Source organism: Rhamphochromis sp. 'chilingali' (genome assembly GCF_963969265.1).
Source record: "Rhamphochromis sp. 'chilingali' genome assembly, chromosome: 2".
NCBI lineage: Eukaryota > Metazoa > Chordata > Actinopteri > Cichliformes > Cichlidae > Rhamphochromis > Rhamphochromis sp. 'chilingali'.
In genome coordinates this window covers 60,411,551-60,434,539 of record NC_137930.1, presented here as the reverse complement: position 1 = coordinate 60,434,539, position 22,989 = coordinate 60,411,551, and the positions used below count along the sequence as shown (strand labels likewise).

General features: G+C 43.6%; 2 protein-coding genes and 1 long non-coding RNA gene across 21 annotated transcripts in view; 2 read left to right on the top strand and 1 right to left on the bottom strand.

Moving 5' to 3' along the window:
* The first annotated feature begins 2,143 nt into the window (after positions 1 to 2,143).
* LOC308384208 lies at positions 2,144 to 2,932 on the top strand. The gene is made up of 2 exons (XR_013969284.1): positions 2,144 to 2,641; positions 2,818 to 2,932. It is a non-coding gene; the product is annotated as an uncharacterized lncRNA (long non-coding RNA).
* A 12,068-nt stretch (positions 2,933 to 15,000) lies between these two features.
* On the top strand, positions 15,001 to 17,217 carry tmem253 (transmembrane protein 253). Of its 2 annotated transcripts, none has more exons than XM_080874329.1 (7): positions 15,001 to 15,143; positions 15,280 to 15,441; positions 15,521 to 15,631; positions 15,735 to 15,791; positions 15,909 to 15,984; positions 16,125 to 16,271; positions 16,486 to 17,217. In XM_080874329.1, exons 2-7 carry the CDS (start codon positions 15,280 to 15,282, stop codon positions 16,494 to 16,496), a joined length of 564 nt encoding a protein of 187 aa, XP_080730455.1. In that variant the 5' UTR covers positions 15,001 to 15,143; the 3' UTR covers positions 16,497 to 17,217. The 2 variants fall into 2 exon arrangements, with proteins under 2 accessions (XP_080730455.1, XP_080730454.1); XM_080874328.1 differs by having other exon boundaries at positions 15,877 to 15,984.
* A 1,075-nt stretch (positions 17,218 to 18,292) lies between these two features.
* Positions 18,293 to 22,989, bottom strand: part of frmd4a (FERM domain containing 4A) — a 96,504-nt gene continuing 91,807 nt past the window's right edge. For 11 of the 18 annotated variants that reach the window (XM_080876026.1, XM_080876025.1, XM_080876041.1 and 8 more), the window contains exons 23-24: positions 22,450 to 22,552; positions 18,294 to 21,487 (exon numbers count right to left, since the gene is read on the bottom strand). In XM_080876026.1, the coding sequence (XP_080732152.1) occupies positions 21,385 to 21,487; positions 22,450 to 22,552 (206 nt within the window). In that variant the 3' untranslated portion in view covers positions 18,294 to 21,384. Of the gene's footprint in view, positions 21,488 to 21,926; positions 21,999 to 22,449; positions 22,553 to 22,989 lie in introns of all 18 variants that reach the window. The other 7 variants (XM_080876027.1, XM_080876028.1, XM_080876029.1 and 4 more) reach the window with 3 other exon arrangements.

Genomic DNA, 22,989 nt, shown 5'->3' with positions numbered 1-22,989 from the left:
GTCAAACCTACATGTTTCACATCACTGAACAAAATAGCGTTTTGTCTTTCCTTAGATATATTTGTTTAATATTTACATTTGTTTGATGTTCTGAAACATTTAACTGAGACAAATATGAAAAAAAAAGACATCAGAAAGAGGGTAAATACTTTTTTGCAGGACTGCTTATTTAGTAGCATTATTGGTTTTACAAGGTTTGATTTATTTTGTTTGTTTTCTAAACCACTCAGGTTTGAAATGATACACACAAGCTCACTAGTATTTGTTTAAATGTCCTTAACCTTGAGCAGATACTTTTGATCCATGAACAAGCTTCTGAAATAATTATGTCTGGACACGTGACCACTCTTCTTGGGGGAATCAATTGTTCATTTAAATTGTGTGTTTTCCTGACACCATCCTGATATTTAGGAGTGGTTAACAAATTTTAAGTAGGGTTGAGTTCAGGGATTTGGAAAGGCCATTGTAGAAGCTTAATGTCAGTCTGCCTGTTCCAAAACCAGTTTTGATGTTTGGGATCATTGTCCTGTTGAAACACTCTACTGTCTCCCAGTTTCAACTGGCTGTTGATTTAGGGTGAAGTTTGAGCATTTGGAGTTAGCCCTCCTACACTTTTTTTTAATTACGAGTACGACAGACAGCAAAACACCTGAGCACTACCATGCTTGACAGTTGGTACAGTTGGTACTCCTCCAAACATGCCTTGAACGAATCTACCAGTCGGAGTCAACCATGATCACTAATGAGAAGTTAACAGGCCTTGGCTTAGTCAAGTTAAAGCTATTGTAGAACATTCAGCACCACATAAACGGTTGAATGGTGAGGAAAAAAGCCAAGAAGGTGTTTGGTATTATTTAGACAGAGGAAGGAAGATGAGGAAATACGGGGAAGTATCAAAAAGAGATAAATTGGAAAACAAAAAAAGTAGACATGACTACTCGGAGGCTAGGAGTACAACAAAAAGCAAAGTAAAAGGCTTACAGTGAACTGTATGTGAACCTGGACACTAGAGAAGGAGAAAAAGACCATGGAGCTAGTTACGGTGATTAAGGACGGGGATAAAAAATATGCTAACAAGTAAAGAGAAGAGAGAAAGTAGAAGGAGTGGTTAGCGGAGCTCATAAATAAAGAACACCAGAGTGAGGAGGGTGGATGGGGGACAGTTAGTGAGTTAGGAAGTGCAGAGGATTAGTAAGGAGGAAGTAGGGCAACTATGAAGAGAATGAAAATTGGACAGGCAGTTGGTGCTGTGGAAGTATGGAGAGGGCAGTGGACTTTTTAACCTGATTGTTTAACACAAATCTCAGAGAGTGAGAGGATGTTTAATGGAAAAGAAGTGTATTGGTACAGATTTATAAGAACAAAGGGAAACGGGCAGAGCTGCAGTTACTAGAGAGCTGATGAGATATGGGAAAGAGCTTTTGAAGTTAGGTTCACAAGAGAGGTAACAATCGGTGAGGAGCAGCATGGCTTCAAGAAAGAGCGCTACAGCTGGAATGTGCTGATGACGAAGTATAGAGAAGGTCTCAAAGAGTTGCACTGTGTCTATGTGGATCTAGAGAAAATATGTAACAGGATGCCAAACAGAGGAACTGTGGTATTGTATGAGGGAGTCAGAAGTGGCAGAGAAGTATGTGAGGGTGGTGCAGAACGACAACTGGAGATACAGATAGGTTCAAGGTGGGGGTGGGATTTATCAGGGCTCAACTCTGAGCCCGTTCACAGTAGTGATGGACAAGCTGACAGATGAAGTCAGTTTAACAGTTAAGGCAGAAGTGTTCATGGGATACAGTGTTTGTGGAGAGTGCTGTGATGTGTAATGAGAGTGGGGAGCAGGTAGGAGAGAGCCTGGAGAGGTGGAGGCATGCTCTGAAGAGAAGATGAATGAAAGTCAGGAAAAACAGGATGTGTTTGTTTTATATTATAACTTACATTGTTTTCAGATCATAGTTTGTTTTTTAACACTTCACTATGACACATTTACACGTATATTGTAAGCTTAGCATTACTAGGATAATGTCTATTGTTGCTTCCTCAGTGCTTGGCATTTCAAGCTGCTCCTGCAGGGATCCAACCACAGTGCCTGAAAAATAGAAAAATGTAACATATGTGTTAAACACTTGTGAACTTCACCCAAAATACTTTCTTTTTTGGAATAAATATGTCATTTTTTTGCATCTCACTCTCCTATCTGTGTGTTCGGTCTGTGTGCGTTCATGTGCGTGTGTGCGCTGCGTGGTGACGTAGGCGCGTGCATGTGTGCCCCGGTCACAGCTCCTTTCAGCATGGCCGGAGGTAAGTCACTGCCACGTTGCTCTCAGTTAATCAAAGTTTGTTCGGATCCCAAGCTTCAGTGTGAATACGACCGTACCGCCGCGTTTTTGTTTATCGTTAAGAGACTCTTTTGGGATAAGTTTTGTGGAGGACGAGTTCATTAATACACAATTATAATGAGTTATAGCCGAGAACTCGGCTAATATGCTAGCATGCTAAGCTAGTCCGTATCGCTAGCGGTTTGAGAGTTTACTCGCGTCAGTCTCTCCTTTTGTGTAACAGCATGCACCTTTTCTTTCTTCGTCAGGAGAGGGTTACGGGCAGTCGCGTGACACGCACGGATCGAACATGTATCTCTGTGTTGCAGGTATGGAGATGTTTTTATGTTTTGGAGATGCAGTCTTTCATTTATTGTTCTTATAAGTTGTTTTGATGTTTTTTAGTGACATATTGTTTATTTTGTGCTTTTTGTTTTTTGAGAGTTTAAGTCAATGTTTTGAAATAATTTGTTGTATTTGGTTCGTTACATTAATGTACATTAAGGGCACAGCTCCTTTCAGCATGGCCGGAGGAGAGGGTTACGGGCAGTCGCGTGACACGCACGGATCGAACATGTATCTCTGTGTTGCAGATGTGCAGTAAAGAGCCAAAGATTCGACACTGTCTCCTGCCTCTTGCTTCAACACCAAAACACAACGCAGAACAGCAGGCGTAACAATTACACGGGTTACATTGGTGCCGTGACCCGGATCATCCAAGTAGCAGAGCAGACTGGTGAAGTTGAGGTCACCAAAGATGTTCAGCATCATGCGCATGAATGAAGCTGGGCTATTGCAAAGCCCTTGTGGCATCCGGTTGTATTCGTAGAGGCCAACAGGCGTCGTGAAAGCGGTGTACTTCTTATCCTCCTCACACATTGGGATGTTGTAAAACCCAGAGGTTAAGTCCATCGTGCTGAAGAAGGCATTGCCCCCAAGCGCGGCAAGGCAATCCGCTTGGTGAGGGAGTGGATGCGCATCCTTAAGAGTCCGCGCATTCAACCACCTGAAGTCCGTACAAATCCGCAATCCGCCATCCTTTTTCCAGACCATGACGAGGGGGGATGCATACTCGCTGATGGATTTGCGAATAATCCCCTTCTCCTCCATGTCAGTGAGTACCTGCCTTAGTTGTTGGTAATGAGCAGGGGGTACTCTTCTGTAAGGCATACGGAATGGGCGTTCATCAGTCAGGTGGATCCGATGTACAAAGCGTCTAGCTTCGCCACAGTCAAGCGGGTGTCTAGAGAAGATGTCCTCATACTGCTCAATTAGCTCAACGAGCTCTCTCTTTGATTGTAAGCTGGTATGGCATGAGTCAATGTCAAGATCACCCAAACCTAGGGAGCACAACCTATCATTCAAGTCGGCCTCAGTAGCAGCTGGCCCACTGGCTGGTACCTGGGCCATACTCGCCATCTTGCAGGAGTCCTGCTGGAAATCAAGGTCCTCCACCGCAAGGCAAGATGAAACAACAGCAACCCTCGAGTTGCGTTTCAAGGTCAGTGGTTTTGAGGAGAGATTGGTCATCTTCAATGGCACCCACCGATCACCCCACATGGATGTGATCACCCGGCCAACAAGAACGTCTCTCGGCCCAGACCCAGAGGTGCACGGTTCCACGATGATCGTGCTGCCTGGAGAGACTGGCACATTGCTGGGTAGCCTGCCCCATACCAGATGTTCACACCGTGGGAGTAGTGTCACAGCACGAGGCAGTTTCACAGTGCCAATTTTGTCGGGAACCTCCTCACCCCTCCATCTGGTGGTGCACGACATCATGTCCAAGAAGTGCTCATAGTCAAGAAGCGAGTGCTTGCTTCCCACAGACACAAGCTTCCAATAGTCATCAGAATGTTTCATAACTCGCATCAGGTACTTGAGAACGTTGGAGCCAATGATGAGCTCATCACGCTGGCCCGACACTACCAAAACTGGTACAATGCATTTCACACCGTGGACAGTAAGTGTCAAGTCATAAACGCACTTTGGGTGGGTCTGCTTCCCACCACGGCCAACCAGCACAATCCGTTCGGCCGACTGCGGTCCACTCACAAGAGCCCCAGCCTCTCTAAGTGACTTCTCGGCCTCTTCACTCATAGTGCAAGCCATAGACCCGGAATCCATCATGCCCCTCAAGTTAACCTTGTCATTCACTGCAACTTGGGTGTAGAACAATTCACTAAATGTGGGCACTACTGCTGGTCCCTGAACCACGACACGGTACCCCTCTGGCATTGTTGAACAGGTGTTGACATAAAGAATTTCGAGATCCGATTCATCATGATTGAGGGTATTAGGTTCTTCCCCCACACTGCCCCTCTCCAAATGTGGGTGATTCAGTTTTCCGAAGGCCAACCCTGCCTCGCGACAGCCCCGGCCTCCCGTCCCTCACGACGACTGTGACAGTCCTTTTTCCAATGACCAGGAGCAAAACATGCAAGACAGAGATTCTCTCTCCTGCAGTGCATGTGAGTGGAATGACCAGTGTTGCCACAGACCTGACAATTCTTCTTAAGAAAGGGCCCGCGGGTAAGACGCTGCGAAGGTGTAGATGCAGGGGCTGCAGTCTGCACATTCTGACATGCAATCACGCGATCCAAGAGGCTGATCAGAGCGCGCATGCCAGTCACATCAAAAGCTTGGGTGTCAGTCGAACCAAGCTCGCAACCAACTGACTGCTGACTAGGTTGAGTGGTCACAGTGTATGTTGGTGACTGTTGGAACTGAGGAGTAGGCGTAGGCACCGGACAAGAAGACACTGATGTCCCAGAAGGATAGGTCGTCGAAACATCAGCTAGAACAGGAGTGAAGCAAGTTGCTGTGGGCGAAAGCTGACAAGCGAGGTTTGAGGCTGCTGCTGTAGGCTGAGACTGCAAGGCGACACTGGCCTGACCAGGCTGTGGCGCCATCGCTTCTTGAGGCACAACAGAGCAGTTGTGGCTAACCTCTCTCCTCTGTGAGGTGTGGGAACTGCCCTGACTGCGTGCCCTGAGTTCACGCTGGAAGCTATCAATGCGTTCTTGAACCTCAGTGGTTGTCCACTCCTCAGCTGCTTTGATGCTGAGCCTGTTCGAGAGGATGGGGTCGGGGCAATACTTGATGAACATCATCGAGACCTCACGCCCTGGGTCCTCAACATTACGCCCCTGCCTACGCAAGCACTCGTCAGCAGCGTCAATAGCATTGTTTAGCCTTATCCAATATTCCATCACTCCCTCATGTTGTAATGGTTTGGTGTTATAGAAGTCAGCCATAGGCATAGAGGAGTAAGTCAATACGCTAAAGTGCTGTTTCAGAATGTCAAATATCAATTCAGGAACCTGGACATGGTCAAGTGAGGGGTTGTGACGTAGGGTGACCCTCACTACATCCTTAGCCTTCCCCATCAACCTAGCCAATATGTCACGTGATCGCTGGTCTGTTGGTGTGTTGCGTTTTACAAAGTACATTTCCATCATCTCGACCCATTCATGAATGGAAAATTTATCACTGCCATCACCCCTGAAAACTGGTGGCTCCTTGACGTCTGATTGCAAGACCAGTTTCACCCCAGACAAATTTAGCTCAGGGGGTCCCTGCTCAGCCTTAGAGCTTTCAGTAGGCATACTGCTCCCCGTATCACCTTGCAGCTGGGCTACGATGGACTGACCTCCTGGTCTTTGCTCCCACTGAAGAGGAAGCCCTGTGCCGGCTCCGAGCTGTTTTTCAAAGGTTGAGAGACAACAATCTCAAGTTGGGTCCAAAGAAGTGTCATCTGCTGCGGAAGTCAGTCAGGTTTCTGGGCCATGTCATCGACCAGACCGGAGTGGCTGTGGACCCAGCTAAGGTGGAAGTGGTTTCCAAGATGCCAAGGGAGGCTCTAATGGAGAAGGATGGTTGCACTCCTTCTGTGAAGAGGATTAAGTCCTTTCTAGGAATGGTCTTTTTCTATCAGTGCTTCATCCCTGGTTGCTCAGCCATTGCCAAGCCTCTGTTTGCTCTGACGGCTGGTCAGAAGAGGAAGGGACGGACTAGTCACGCTGGGAGGGGTGCTGGCATGTTCAGAAAGTTGACTGCTGCAGATTGGAGCCCTGCATGTGACAAGGCCTTTCATAAACTGAAGGACGACCTCCTTAACTGTGCCGTGTTGGCTCATCCTGACTTTTCACGACCGTTCATTTTGTCTGTGGATGCTTCTCTGGATGGACTGGGAGCGGTTCTGTCACAATTGCCTATCGACGGGGATAAGGCACGCCCTATTGCTTTCGCGAGCAAGGCGCTAAGCAGGTCACAGCAGAGATACCCAGCCCATCGCCTTGAGTTCATGGCCCTAAAGTGGAGCATCTCTGAAAAGTTCAGCCACTGGTTGATGGGGCACAAGTTCACAGTGTGGACTGACAACAACCCGCTCGTTCATGTATTGACCAAACCCAAGCTGGACGCTTATGAACAAAGGTGGGTGGCCAAGCTGTCATCCTACAACTTTGATTTGAGGTACATCCCAGGTCGAAAGAATGTTGTAGCAGATGCACTTAGTCGTGACCCCTTCACCTATCAACCTATCGGTGGGCGCTTGCTTCAAGAGCCCTACGAGCACTTGGTGCGGAATGCAGAAGGTGCGGCGGCTCATGAGGTGCAGGACGCTTTCAGGTTTGGTGTCCAAAATATTCGGGTTGTCCAACAACCTGTTCCAGCTCTGGCCTCAGAAGATTTCTACAGTTCGTCGGAAGTCACGGCTACCTTGGCTCACCATGATTACTGGGAAACCGCTGCGGAGAATAGAGCTGCCTCCATTCTCCACCTTGTTCAGCAGTTGCAGCCAGTTGGCAATGATGTACTGCCATCACTTACCTTATATGAGCTGGAGGACCACCAACTTCAGGATCCCATCATCTCCGCTGTCCTGCCGCTTGTAGCCCGCAGGAGGCGCCCTTCCAGGCGTGAGAGACATGATATGGATTCCAGGGCACTGGCCCTATTGAAGCACTGGGAGAGGCTCAAGGTTCGAGATGGCATTCTCTACAGGGAGACGAGAGACCCTGTGAGCAAAACAAAGAGACTCCAGTTGGTGTTGCCAGTGAATTTACGGGTGCAGGCCTTGAAAGGTGTCCATGATTTGGCAGGGCACCAGGGTCAAGTTCGCACCCTCCACCTAGCAAGGCAACGTTTTTTCTGGCCCAATATGGAGAGGGATGTGAAGGAGCATGTTCGGTGCTGTGGAAGGTGCATACTTGCCAAGACTCCAGAGCCTGCAGCACGAGCCCCATTAGAGAGCATTAAGACCTCTGTTCCCATGGAGCTCATCTGCATTGACTTTTGGTCAGCAGAGGACAAAAAGAAGCGCTCTGTGGATGTGCTTGTGGCAACTGACCACTTCACGAAAATGGCCTTTGCTTTCCCGTGCAGGAATCAGACTGCCAAGCAGGTTGCCAGAAAGTTGTGGGACTGTGTTTTTTGTGTATATGGTTTCCCTGAGCGTATTCACTCAGACCAAGGTCCCAGCTTTGAGAGTGAACTATTTTCTGAGCTTCTGCAGATTTCGGGCGTTGCCAAGTCTCACACTACAGCTTATCACCCTATGGGGAATGGGGGCACGGAGCGGTTCAACCGCACACTTGGCAACATGCTGCGAGCTCTCCCTCTCAGAGCCAAACAGGAATGGCCGCAGCAGATTCAGACATTGACCTTTGCTTATAATGCAACTGTTCACGAGACTACTGGATATGCCCCATTCTATTTGATGTTCGGCCGTGTCCCACGACTACCGGTCGACGTTATGTTCAAGTCTGTTTTGCATGATCCCATTGTGGTGGACTTTAACGGCTACTCCAAGCTTCTTCTGTCGTACTTGTCTGAGGCTGCCAGGATCGCCCAGGAGCACACCAGCAATGAGCAGGAGCATCAGGCTCGTCAATACAATAAGAAAATCAAAGGTGTGTCTCTGAACGTTGGGGATCGCGTCCTGCTTGCCAATAAAGGCGAGCGGGGCAGGAAGAAACTTGCAGACAAGTGGGAGCCTCAGGTTTACACTGTTGTGGAGAGGCACCCCAGGACCCACATTTACAGGATCAGTGACTCTTCAGGCCAGAGTAAGGTTGTACACAGAAACCTTCTGTTGGACGTGAGTTTCCTTCCTGTCCAGGATTCGTTGGGAAGTCAGTCCTTAGACGTTTTCTCCAGTGAGGGGGATCTCAGTGCTGATGGGGATCTGGAGGACCCTGGCAGTCTAGGGACAGAGTCTACCGCAGCAAGGACTTCTTTGTGGGTCCTTTCGGATTTGAGCCATGGAGTGGATGTGGATTCCGCGGCAGGAGAGCATGCCTCACAGTCCACGGATCGTCAGCATGGTTCATGTGATGGTGCGGATGTGGACAATGCCCCACCTGATTCTCAGACTTGCACAACGGACATTCCAGCAAGCCCTGCTGGTCAGGCCCAGCACTTTGCTCTTCCTACTCCGGTTGACTGTTCCGCTACCTCTGATTCGACACAGTCTGGCACAGATTCTGTTCCAGGTGCCTGTCATGGGGACGCTGTTGTTCCGCAGACTGTTCCTGTTTCTGGTTCAGACACCAATCAGACCTCTGGTCAGCCGTATACTGGGCAGCCATCCAACTTGCCAAGACATGACTCTGACCATGCCAATGTTCGAAGCAGAGTGGTTACCAGAGCAGGTCGGGTGGTAAAGTCAGTCAACAGGCTGATAGAAAACATGGTCCAGAAGCCTATTACATGGGGCCTGTTACCGCCACGGGAGGCTCGGCCTCTTACATAGACTGTTTTTTTTTTTGGGTCATCCCATTGTGTATTATGAATGTGTTGTACTTGCTTGAGGCATCATGACACCCACCCTGGGCGTTTTTATGGGACCACGTTTGATGAGGTGTAGGCTGCACCTTTGTGTTCTGAAAGGGTTGGAGGCCTGATCAACCTATCCAACTTCTTTTAATCCATTTATGGATAGTTTTTAACTGAACTATGGGATAAGATCCTTGGGTTACCTGTTCCGGAGGTGATGGTAGTTCAGCGTCGTTGTGCCTCTTGGTACTGCAGTACAATTCAGATGTGTGGTGATTTTGGTGAAATTCAGGGGGGGTGAATGTAACATATGTGTTAAACACTTGTGAACTTCACCCAAAATACTTTCTTTTTTGGAATAAATATGTCATTTTTTTGCATCTCACTCTCCTATCTGTGTGTTCGGTCTGTGTGCGTTCATGTGCGTGTGTGCGCTGCGTGGTGACGTAGGCGCGTGCATGTGTGCCCCGGTCACAGCTCCTTTCAGCATGGCCGGAGGTAAGTCACTGCCACGTTGCTCTCAGTTAATCAAAGTTTGTTCGGATCCCAAGCTTCAGTGTGAATACGACCGTACCGCCGCGTTTTTGTTTATCGTTAAGAGACTCTTTTGGGATAAGTTTTGTGGAGGACGAGTTCATTAATACACAATTATAATGAGTTATAGCCGAGAACTCGGCTAATATGCTAGCATGCTAAGCTAGTCCGTATCGCTAGCGGTTTGAGAGTTTACTCGCGTCAGTCTCTCCTTTTGTGTAACAGCATGCACCTTTTCTTTCTTCGTCAGGAGAGGGTTACGGGCAGTCGCGTGACACGCACGGATCGAACATGTATCTCTGTGTTGCAGGTATGGAGATGTTTTTATGTTTTGGAGATGCAGTCTTTCATTTATTGTTCTTATAAGTTGTTTTGATGTTTTTTAGTGACATATTGTTTATTTTGTGCTTTTTGTTTTTTGAGAGTTTAAGTCAATGTTTTGAAATAATTTGTTGTATTTGGTTCGTTACATTAATGTACATTAAGGGCACAGCTCCTTTCAGCATGGCCGGAGGAGAGGGTTACGGGCAGTCGCGTGACACGCACGGATCGAACATGTATCTCTGTGTTGCAGATGTGCAGTAAAGAGCCAAAGATTCGACACTGTCTCCTGCCTCTTGCTTCAACACCAAAACACAACGCAGAACAGCAGGCGTAACAATTACACGGGTTACAAAAAGCTGCCCAAATAAAGTCTCCAAGAACGTAGATCTTGAGGTAATTTTAGAATTATTTGCATCGTCACATTTCATTGATTAAATACTATATCTGGTGCGACATGATGTCCTGATTCAAAAGGTCTTACACCCTCCCCCTGCAGCTTCCCATTGTGGAGTTTCCATTTGTGTCTGGCAGCTTGAAACGGATGAAGAGGGAGTGGGTTATTCCACCAATTAGCTTTTCAGAAAATGTCAGGGATCCTTACCCCAAAAATCTGGTGAAGGTAACTGCTGCCATGCAACCCTAATCCCACAGAAGTTGGATGCTGCGTAAAATGTAAATGCAATGATTTTCAAATCTCATAAACACGTATTTTATTTACAATAGAACATAGAAACATATCAAATATCAATCACGATCATTTTACAATTGATGACAGGAAGACAAATTTGGGAAATGCTCTTGTTACCACTGCATATCACCTTCGCTTGTTTTAACAACAATTCTTAGAACTTAGGAAACCAGCTTCAGTACTTTTGGGAGAGGAATGTTTCCTGATTTTGTCTGATGCAGGATTCTTGTTGCTCAACACTCCTGGGTCTTATTTTTTGATCCCGATGGGCCAAAAGCTTTCAGTTAGTGAAACATCTGGATTGCAAGAAGGCTAGTTCAGTCGACTATGAAGTCATGCTGTTGTAACAGCTCCAGCATGCAGTGTCACATTGTCCTGCTTTTCTGGAGGTGCTAGCTATATTTCTGGATCATGTTCACATATGGCTTCTTTTTTGCATGATAGAGCTTTAACCTGCATTTATCTGTGTTCACAGACAGTGATTTCTTTGCCCATGCAGTAATTTCAATGACAGAATCATGTCTATTTTTAATGCAGTCCTGCCTGAGGGCCTGAGGACAAGTGCATCCCATGTTGATTTTCAGCCTTGTCCTTTGGATGCAGGGATAAGGAACAAATTTGTAAAATGGCTTTATTAGACTTTCAAATCATTGCATTCGGTTTAGTTTTTTTTACATTTTATGCAGTGTCTTCACTCTTTTGGAATTGGGGTTATATAAACCAAGTGATATTGTGTTGTATTCACCTCTGCTCAAATGACATTTTTATTTTTGGGATTAGCTGAAGTCCAACAAAGAAAAAAAGGTGGCCATAACTTACAAGATCACTGGACCAGGAGCAGATCAGCCCCCTGAGGGTGTTTTTACTGTTGATCGGCGATCGGGGATTTTGTATGTGCATATGCCGTTGGACAGGGAAAAAATACTCACAAGAGAGACTCACATGAGAGGATAAAACACACCTTTTGGCTATGCTCAGTTTTGCAGTTTTTAATAGATGTAAACAGGTTAAAGCAAACATAATTCTGGTGGTTAGGAGAATGGTTTGCTAATGATTGAGAGAAAAGCAAATGGGAGATAGAGCTTAGAAAGTATTGAGTGATTGGATCACTTGCAGAGTTGGACGGCTGATTGAGGAATCCTGGTGGGCAGAAGGAGAATAAGCAGACCTGGAATGAGAGATTCTGTGTTGGTGATGCAACACTGGATAATGTATTACTAATGAAACTAACGAATAAAATAGAAGACTTAGGGGGAAATACTGATGATGTAATAAAATTGCAGTATCACTGCCTGAGAAAGTTGATGCCGCAGTCACACTAAAGTAGGGGGTACATTTTTCTGAGGCTTTTTCTACGGTGGCCCTGAAAGGTCAAACACACTACAAATACAATCCTTCACATGTTTTGGTTTCTGCCACTTCCTCAGTGCTTCACTCACATTAATGTCTCCTTCAAAAACAACTTCCCTTGTTTTTTTGGTGAGATTTGTTTTATTCAACTTCCTTCGTGTTTTGTGTGTTGCAGCATTTTTATATGTGCTGGTGTGTTTGACCTATCAGGGCCACCATACTTCCCTGTTTTGTACATATGTTCATCTTGTGTTATAGGTCTATGACCTGAGCCAGCTCCACAGAGGGCTTGATAACCGTCCTGAAGTCTTCTGCACTGATGTTCTTCCTGCTGCACAGAGCTGCCCAAACTACCGCCTACAAATACAAGCCAATGCAAAAGCCAGTACATGCATTTAATAGCAAACCTTTGGTATATATGTAAAGATTTACAGTTTATATGACTGTAATATTTTCAGAGTCTTATATGTGCCTGTGGCTGTCCCCTCTTAGAATACATGTGCTGCAGACAGTGAACCCACAGCTCCTCCTTATGACTCTCCCCTGGTGTTTGACCGTGAAGGTAAAGGCTCTGAGGCAGATTCACTCAGTTCGATGAAATGGTTGAGCATTAATAAAAGGTGGCGATAAAGAGCCGAAGCTTCTCTGAGGGGAAGTCTACTGGAAATTTCATTTGCAAACAGCACCTCCTGGAGGATTAAATGAGGAATTGCTGTTGTCCTGTTGTCCTGATCAAGTGTGATACATTTTTATTTTTTTTATTAGGGTTTCTAAGCTAATTAATATAATGATTAATATACTTTTATGGTCTCATGTACTGGATTTATAGGTTTTAATATATGTAATATTTTTCTATAATATGTATCTATGCATGATCGCTATATTGTTTGACACAGAATATAAGATTTAGGTTTTTTCTTGTAATAAAAAGAGATTTTTTTGACTATTTTCTATCAGTCATTGTCTTTCTATGCATGTACTTTATTTATGTGGAGTTATTTTAGGATATTTTTGTGTTTGAATGAAAAGAACAATCTTTGTATCTTTTGTTATTTGTAATGGCTCAATGATTGTTGGTAACCGTGTCCATTAGGTTCAGCCGGGACTTTTTTGAGGGTCATGCACACATGCGTAGCTATACTCCAGTGACCATAGCTGACTGTATTCTAGGGGCCAAAGCAGGCAACACTAAAGGAAATTTGAAACTGCTAGCTAAGGATAAATGTAGATTTCACATTGGCAGTAATAGCACAAATTATTTGTTTGATTAAAAAAAATATGTTCCCACAGATGTGTCATTAGGTAAAGAATCTCTAATAACTTCTTTACTTAGACACTTCCTCTCTGATTGATCTTTGATTTAACTTCTGTATTTTCAGTATTTTCCTCTAAACCATCATCATTATTACTTCAATTTGAACTATGATTAATCTATATTTATTAACACTCTATGTAATATATCTACCTCATTATCCTAACAGAGCACTTCACTCGCAGGCTGTAGGCTTCCTTGTGGTTCTTAGAGTTTTCAAAAGTAGTCTGGGAGGGAGTAAAATTGGAGGCGGAGCCTACAGCTTTCTGGCCCCTTTATTCCCAGTTTGGATTTGGGAGACAGACAGACTCTCTACTTTTAAGATTAGGCTTAGAACTTTCCTTTTTGACAAAGCTTATAGTGAGAGCTGGATCAGATGACCCTGAACCATCCATCTCTTGGTTATTTTGCAATAGGTTTCGGCTGCTGGGGGACATCACATTAAGCTCTGAGCATTTCTTTTCACTCCCTTCGTGTTTATACACCACTATGCATTCAATCATTAAAAATGATTAAACTAAGGCTCTTTGTCTCATACAGTGTCTTTTGTCTCGCCTCTCTGTTCCCTCTTCTCTTTGCCCTAAACTTTGAATTGAATACCAAGACTTTATGAGATAATTATTTTCTCATTCTTATCTGATATGGGATTCTAGCTGCTCATCAATTTTGGGTCTCATTTGTTGTATTTTTCATTTCATGATGTGCCAAATGTTTTCAACTGGTGAAAGGTCTAGACTGCAGCCAGGCCAGTTCAACAGCCAGACTTGCTATGCTGTCGTAATAGATAGAGCAGTATGCGCTCTAGCTGAATTATGCAAGGCGATCCCTGAAAAAGGATCATTTGTAACGGTCTGAAACATGTATATACCTTGATGGTGCCTCTCTAGATGCGCAAGATGCCAAAGTCACTGTCACTAATGCATCTCCATACCATTAGAAATGCAAGCTTTTGAGCTGAGCTCTCAAAAAGCTGGACGCTTCCTCTCCTCTTTAGTTAGGAGGATGTTTGGTTTTCAAAAAGAATTTCAATTTTTGATTTGTTCAGTTCTCCCACTTTGCCTCAGTCCATTTTAAATGGCCTTTGACCCAGAGAAGATGGCGGTGCTTTAGGATCATCATCACGTATGGCTTCTGTGAATGATCGAGCTTTAACCTGCGCTTGTGAATGGCACTCTGAATTGTTTTCAGCCTTTAACCTCAAGCACAGAGATTGTAATGTAGATGGTGAGATATTCAAAGTGTTGAGGAATATTATTCTGAAATTGTTCCACAATTTCTAGATGCAGGGTCTGTCCATCTTTACTTTAACTGATTAATACCAGTTCCTTTTTTTTCAGTGTCTTGCTATCAAATTAAAAATGAGATATTTTTTCATGAAATAGTAAAATGTCTCAGCAGTAACATTTGATTTTTTACTATTTTCTATTGTGAATAAAATGTGGGTTTCACAAATCACTGCATTCTGGGTTTTTATTTTTTAATTTTGATTTTATACAGCATCCTGATGTTTTTGGAGCTGGGGTTGTGTTTCTAAGTATTCTTCTTGTGTCTAAAATGAACCAAGTCCTCTGATCTTACAGAAAGCCCTGCCTTCAAGCTGATAAGCACTTTACTCATGGCTAACACGCTCTCTGAATCACTTCCTCAGCAGTGAACTTTAACCGTTCATTATCATCCAACTCAAGTGAACTTTGACCAAACAAGTTTATTGTGTGGTACAAGAAGTAACTTTGTAGCCATGAGAAAAGCTGTTCAACGTCTGTTATTCTGGTTGGATGGATATTTTCTGTTTATATAAAAGCCCGTGGATGAATAAACAAGGGCTTTACAACATCTGGGCAAGGTAAGAGGTCACAGACTGAAGTTAAATGCAAAATCTGAATCTGAAGGCGTTCATATCAACCATGATTTGTTTGGCAAAATATCAAATGATTTGTGCAGCATTTAACATCCATACAAATTAACTTTTTCCCTGACAGATGAGGCAGAACATGTTTGAGGAGGGATTGTACCAAGTATTTTTTAAGGATACACCCTCACCATCCCCACAAACTGAGGTCACCAATAATGGAGAGCTAAGCAATGCCAGGATTCATCGTTGGTTCGGGGCTGTGGTTAATACTAGACTTTTAGTCAGTGGGGTAAGAAGCTCGCCCAAACTATTGATTAACATCCTGAAGCTTTGAACCTGCCCATCTTTTATTCTTTATTCCCCCTCAGGTGATTCAAATCCTCAGTGCCTTAGTTTGCATACTAACCACAATCACTCACGCATGTGTGAGCTACAGCTGTGCTGTCTCCATGACAACACCAGCATGGTCAAGCATATTTGTGAGTCCACATCTGCTTCAGCTGACATGCACACAGTATAACATTTCTGTTTTAAAAGAGAGAAAGCCAAATAGGAGGTTGTACCTGTTTTTTGTTGTTCCAGTATGTGGCTGCTGGGTGTCTTGCAATTGAGGTTCAAAGAAAAGCGAATAAACTGAAGGTAAAAAGTTTGGTAAATTCTTATGTGGCTTCTTTTTTACTTATGTTATGATCAGCCTGACTTAGTTTATCTTAACAACAAACAGATCATCGCTCTGATGGGTGTGAATGTCTTTAGTCTCGTGTTTGGATTCTCAGCTTTGCTGGCCAACGGTATCAGAGCTGCACAAGCCGTCACACTCACTTACCAACAGGTAATTCTGCATTCCAGTAACTAGGTTTGAATCTTTCTTTATAATAAAGAGGTCCTGTAAGGAATCTCTTTTGGGGTTTGTGTTCAGCATACACAGAAAACCTTACAATCTTTCTTTTCTTTCTGCCTTCTTCTCACTAGCGTGCTGGTTCTTATGTTGCAAGGGCGAGCACCATAGTGTTCACCGTACATTGCTTCCTGGCATCACTCTACATACTTTTCCTGTCCTGGAGGGGTCTGCGCCGCTACAGTTCTCCCCATTTTCAGGTTTACAGTCGCGTCTCACAGGTAAATATTGGATGATAGGGTAAAATAAAAAACCTGAGACTGGGAGAAAATCCTAATCAATGCTGTGACTTCTGGTTTAAAGGAATACAGGAATGCAGTTTAATTCTGTTAGCTTTTTTTTTAGGGCATGATGATGTATATTGAATTATTTAGTTTGCATTGATTTGTTAATCACTGCTATCTTAGTGTTTCATCTGGATGCTTTTCTTGGCAGGATCCAGATGAAACCAATGGGCCTCTCCTGGAACAAGTGGAATTTAATATGTGAAAGATCTGAAATCTCATTGTTTGCAAGCATAGTTACTGTCATTAAATTGTTTGTTTGATCTGAATATAGTAATGTTGTAAATCTGTTAAAGGCAGTAACCTATCCTCCAGACAACCATTCACCCTCACACTCACACCTCAGAACAGTTTCTACAAACATCAGTTAATCTAACATGCACGTGTTTGGACGGTGAGAGGAAGCTGGATTACCTGGAGACAGCTGACATAGACACAGGCCTCCACAGAGACTTCAGACTGGCTGGTGGAGTCAAACCCAGGGCCCTCTTATTGTCAAAAAATTGACAGTGGAAATTGCTGTCATATATAAATATGTCAATAAAATTTGGTCTTTTTTGTTTTATTTTTTGTAATTCAAAGGCTATAATGGTTAAAATTGCTGCCATGGTTTTCTTTCTTCATTTACTTCGATGTTATTCTGCAGAGGGCACTAGAGGGCGATGCTGCCACAGATTTTTCACATCGTAAACCAGTGTGATATTTTACTCCATTGCAGTAGTTGAGCGTAAACCTGGATAATGAATTTCATTTTATTACTTAAGGGTTTTTTCTCTTTTTTTTCAGCACTCAGGACCTTCAGGGGTGAGAAGCCAGAGTGATTTAATGAATATGCATCTTCTTCAGTTGTAATCTATCCGTCGCTGACTGTAAATAAATGTTCCTGTTGAAAAAGCTTGCAAGAATCTGTTATTTCCCCCCCCTCCCTCTGGATATTTTTTCATGAATGTCAGTGGGATTTTAAGCATCTTACTTGAACCCTAACCCTTGTCACAAACTCAACATACAGTCAAAAACTGCACATCACAGACATATGTGCATGAGTAATAGTTCTTATATTTATGTATTGTGTAGTAGAGGGTGTGGTGTGTTTGAGTATTTCAGTGATGGAGGATTTAATTAGGAATTTAAACGAAGGTCATACACCACTCCTGCAGCAAGAACTCTCTCTCTCTCTCTCTCTCTCTCTCTCTCTCACACACACACACACACACACACATACAGACACACAAACATGCACAAACAGACGTATGAGTGGAAAAAAATCCAAGTGCAGTTACTTTCTCACGGCAGTTCGGGATAACAGCTTCCAGCTGTTGCCTGGCTGGGAGAACTGCTATGGGAACACACCGAGTACAAAGACCAACGTGGGATTAATTAGTAAATGGACACAGAAGTGGTACAAACCAAAGCAGGATGATAAAGCTGGGTGTCCTGGCAGAAACTGACACTGTGCTCATGTTAGCAGAAACCACATATCATCACAAAGGATCACAACTACCGTTTGTGAGTTTTGGGCCTGAGTGCTAGCCTTAAAATAGTAGAGCACACGATAAGTTAAACACACATTTCAGCAGAATTTACTTAAAGGAGGATTTTGTTTTCCAGTGGATATCAGCAAATTAAAAAAGGTGAAGCCGGGCTGTTTAACCACGTTTTCTGATGAGTAATATCTTTTCTGTTTGGAGTGTATCTTCCCTTCTGACTCCACAGGAAATCCTCTCAAAGGTGCAGAAGGGAGGGAAGTAAATTAAGCTCGGATGTTAGGAGAGTGAGTGTGTCCGGAGGAGAGGAAACAGTGACCACATGTTGGGATTCCCTTTGATAAGTCTAGCCGACACTATGACCTTTCAGCTGGATGGCCTCAAGGTATCTGATCTTGAACCACTTTGGAGAAAGGGAACGGAAGAAGTGAAAAAAGAAACGACAGACCACTTATCTTGAGAACATTCATCAATAATTTATTTTCTTACTCTCAAGAACCACCACAGCTTCTCGTCTTGAAAATTTCATCATCAATTTTGAACAACACAGTTTTGAAAAATGCAAAGTTACTTTACAAATTCTTAATAGAAAAAAGAATAAATTAAGTGTGGAATTAAGTTGTTTTTTTAATCAATTCCACATTTGTTTTCCTACAACACCTTTAATGTACTGTTTCAGCTGAAGAGAACTGATAAAATTGAGTTACATGCTCTATTGTCTGGTAGAGGAAGTGCTTCTACTATTAAACTGTTTGTTAAAATAAGCTTCATTTTGCACATCTGGTATTGAATCTATTGATAACAATGAAGAGATGTCTAGATCCTACGTGACAAAGCAGTAAGTGGTCATTTTGTAGCACCTGAAAGGGTTGTTACAATGTCCGAAACTTAAAAAACAATACTGGTTCATTTAAAGTGGAACATTGTTAAAACAAAGGATGTGAATGTTAAAAACCCCACAAAATCTAATAGTGCCCCATCAGTACATACAGGAAAAGACTTGATAAAATAGTTAGTTCATTTCTTCTCTTGGGAGTATTACAAAAACCTCATACATTAGTATGGAGCACAGGAAATATGTTGTTTGGAAATATGAAGGGAAGGGATGTCACACGTCTTCACAATGAGCTCAGAGGTCAGAGATTACAACAAGGTCAAAATGGTACTTTTTTTGGTGCGGGATGACACCACGGAGTAAAACGTGCTAATGGTAACACGAAGGAGCTGGGCGCTGTCTTTGGGGTCTTCCTTTCTCAGAGGATCTTCACGGCATGCGTGGGATTTTTTGTCTAGCACAGAAATGTTTCGGAGGGAAAAGCAAGATCAAACTCAAATACACTCGAGTAAAGAAGTCATATTAGGTGATCACTGGTTCCAACTCTGCTTAACGACTTATTCAATTTGTCCAAACTTGGCAGGAACAACTGCCCAAGAACTGGCCATGCAGGAGGTCGGGCGAAACCTTCTTAGTAAAATATTGTTTGCCCCAAATTGTTGTAATTTGGGGCAAATTACAACAACTCACAGCAGTCTATAAAGGAAATACAAATGAAAGACGTACCGTTCCTCTCATACCAAGAAGCACAATACACCTTTTATCCAGTCTGAATGGTGCAATAGGATCTATCAGAGATTCACAACGTGTTTTAGAGCAAAATAGCACTTGGTTAATTTAGATTTTGAGGAATAAGGAAACAGTGGTGAGCATTAATTTGCAACGGAAACATTTGTCAAAGGAAGAGAAGGAAAATGGCTAAAAACAACCAAAATTCCCTTTATTGTTATTTATTTTTTATTTTTTTTACAAAACTAGATGTGCTTTTCTAACCCTGTTCTGAATATTTGATTGATTAGGACGTGTGAGAAAAATAATTCTCCCCATTTGAGCGGATTAAAGTATTTGTGTGTTGGCTTTAGCGTTTCTTCCCTGACAGCAGGGGTTTTAATTATCTGATGCCTGAAACACAGAGAGGATTGCCCTTTAACACCTTGTGGTTACACTGATATGAGAATACACTTACTGTAGGTCCAGCCCTCAAAGACACTGTTAATGTTGTGCTTTCAGACTTAATGGTGTTAAAATACATTTCACTTAATACCAAATAAACCCTCGTTGGATGTCATCCGTCCGCTGTGCCTCACTGTAATTTCATAGAATGGCTTTCTGCTGTGGGGAAGTAAAGGGGCTGTGTGGTTTGTAATGATTTCAGTAGTAAATTACAGTATTAATGTAAAGCACCAACATATTTGGAACAGATAAAGTAAGATGAGTAAACACAGTGCCATAAAGGGATACTCAGCATGGTGAGAGCTGGTGCAGAGCCAAGATCAAAGGTTAAACAATTCTCACTGAGCCAATGCAATATTAAAATAGAAGTAATGCCAAGACATGTCAGACATTTTTTCTTTCTTTCAGGGTTTAATATGAAACAGTGCGCAAAGGCCAGACCAACAAACTTCAGACAAAATTTTAAAAAGTGCTGTAATGACTGAACAGCACCCATAAATGACCTTTTCTTCCAAGCCTCCTCTACTCCCTGGCTCATACACCATGTGATCAAACATGCTGCTGCGGACAGAGTAATCCTCTGAAGATCACAGATATTAAAATAAACACGAAGGATGAAGTCAGTGAAGAAGGCAAAAGAGTAACGCCAAACAACCACAAATCCAAATTCCCCCTATCATGATCCTTGAATTCACTCCGCCGATTCAAACCAGTCCAAAGACTTCTACGAGGGTTGTTATTGCTATAGTCCTTATTAATATCTAGACAGTCTCTCAGAAACCATGCTGATATTGTCACTTTGAGTACAGTTTTCACTTTTTTCCTTTGTGCCTGCCCAAGAACTCTGGTGTGACTGGTCGATTCAGAAACTGTCTGTGGTTGTGGGTAAAAGAGAGAACTCCTGAATGTTTCAGTCATCTTTTCTGTTTATAAATACGCTGGAAGAAATGAAGAAAAAGAAAGACAAACAAGTGTTAATGGGAATGAAATGCAACACAGTTCGTTTGGGCCTGGAAATGGGTTTTAAACTGGTGGCTCAAATCCAGCAGGTATCCTCTGACTGGGAGGCAGTGCACTGGAATAAGTCTGGGGACCAAAGATGAATATGAAAGAGATCCTGGAATGGCCTGTGTTGTTTCTGCTGAGTTTTGAGTTGCATGTGGGACGTTTTGCTGTGCTCTCTCTTCCCATCGCTCGCTTCCCGTTGCCCTGTTATTTGTGTGCTGCAGTAGGTGAGTAAAGAAAGGGCTCTGTGGTGCTGTAGGGTGACAGTTCAACAGATGAGGTGGCATTTCTCAGTCCGTCCTGTGAAATCTGCCCTTAAAGAGCCCAGCGAGTAGTCCCTGTCCTGCTGAACTGCAATAGACAGGTCATAATAAAGAGGTGGTGAGATGTTAGGAGGAGGGAGGCTCACGTCCAGCCCGTCAAGTCTGCTCAGGGCAGGGTTTCTGCAGGGCTTTGAGGATGAGGTTGTCAGTTGTTGATGGATAATTGTGGGGGACAATGGAGAGGCAGTAGGAGAGGGCAATGGGACTTTTCTAGGCCCCATAGGAAGGTCTCAGACCAGCGTTCCAGGTTTGGCCTTGTCTTGTCCGTACCACTGGACATCTGCCAGCTCTGAACACAGAGGGCTGCTGAGAAAACAGCTGTCACTCAAAGTCCTGCAGAGGAAGAAAGACCAGAATCAGAACAGATGCAGGGCAGCTTTTTTGTCTTTGTCTGCTGTTTGTGAGCTTTTTTGTTGTTGTTCAATCTCTGGTCTGTGACGGTGCACGGTTAAGTGTTGTTTATTAGTGAATCTTGTGAGCTGCAGATCAGAACGGAGCAGAAAGCATGCAAAATTCAGGCAGATACAGGCAAAGAGGGAGTTCATGACACGTATACCTCCACCGTCAAAGAGCAAGAAATGAGAAATGAACCACAACTGTCAGTGCCCCACAGATGTGCATTAGTTTAACATGTTTTGATGGGATACATTTTTATGAATGAAAAGTTGGACTAAATTTGGTCCTGATGTTCTATAATGAAAAAGGTTTGCTTTAAAATCTACTGATATTGCATTTTCCTAGTACTATGCTAGATTTAGACCACAGACGGTACCTCTATGCATCAGAGCTGGGCTGAGGGGGAGACTGACAGACGTCCTCAGTAGGAGAGCAGTCTGCTGTCCCTCTAAACCAGGAGAGAGGACACACACATAAGGAAAGGAGGGTTAGTAAAGACAGAAAGATGGACAAGAATGAAATGACAAACAGTAAGCAATAAGAAGATTCCCAAGAGAAAAAAATTAAGAGTAATAGGTGTGTAAGATAATCAAGAAAGACAGTGAAGAAAAAATGTACATAAAGACCACAAACAGGAAAGCAGGCGGGAAAATACAGACATATATGATCTGACTGAAGTCTGAAAAGAATTAGGAAGTGTTTTGCACCCAAAATCACAGACAACGACACAAAGAAGAGCAGACACTCGAAGTTTGTGAGTGTGTTAAGCGTGAGTCCTGGACAAATATGAAGAAAGAGAAAAAAGCTGAGCAGCAGATGCAGTTTTCCCTAATATTCCTATCCGCTTCAACGTCTTGGCAGCTTTTCAGCCACCTTATGCGTGCTTGTGGGTTTCTTACCCGCTCTGCCAGTTAAGGATGTGTTGTGGGCTGCAGGGAGGTGTGGGTGTAGCTGCGTGTTCACTTGACGGGGTCATACTCCTCTGGCTGTGAGGGGAAGCAGCTAAAGCAAAAAAAGTAGAGTCAGACAAGTGACACAAAGACCAGAGGTTACAGTGAGGTGAAAGACAAAGGAATTCCAGCTATGCTCGGGGGATGGGGGTGGGAAATACCCTGTGAGCTTGGGTGGGAAGGCTGAGGGAGGGGGGGAGGGGAACAGGCCTCGTTGGCGCAGTAGGCAGCGCGTCAGTCTCATAATCTGAAGGTCGTGAGTTCGAGCCTCACACGGGGCATGGCTTCTTTTTTATTTTGTTCTTAGCCCTTATCTCTTCATATGGACTTGTCAAAAATGCATTTAGCACACACTTCCACATAATTGATGAGCAAGTACCAAAATGTCATCCTTGGGCCAAAAAGATGTATATTTACTTCCCCGAAGGGACATTTGAAGGTTAATTGTCATTCAAGTGAGAAAACTGGGTGAAGATGTGAGAATCCTCA

Bases quoted from the DNA above. Each gene is read 5' to 3' on its own strand.
- tmem253 (XM_080874328.1), top strand. From the start codon at position 15,280: ATGAGGCAGAACATGTTTGAGGAGGGATTGTACCAAGTATTTTTTAAG. The intron at 15,792-15,876 runs GTAAAAAGTTTG...AACAACAAACAG, and splicing joins GAAAAGCGAATAAACTGAAG to ATCATCGCTCTGATGGGTGT. The intron at 16,272-16,485 runs GTAAATATTGGA...TTTTCTTGGCAG, and splicing joins TTTACAGTCGCGTCTCACAG to GATCCAGATGAAACCAATGG.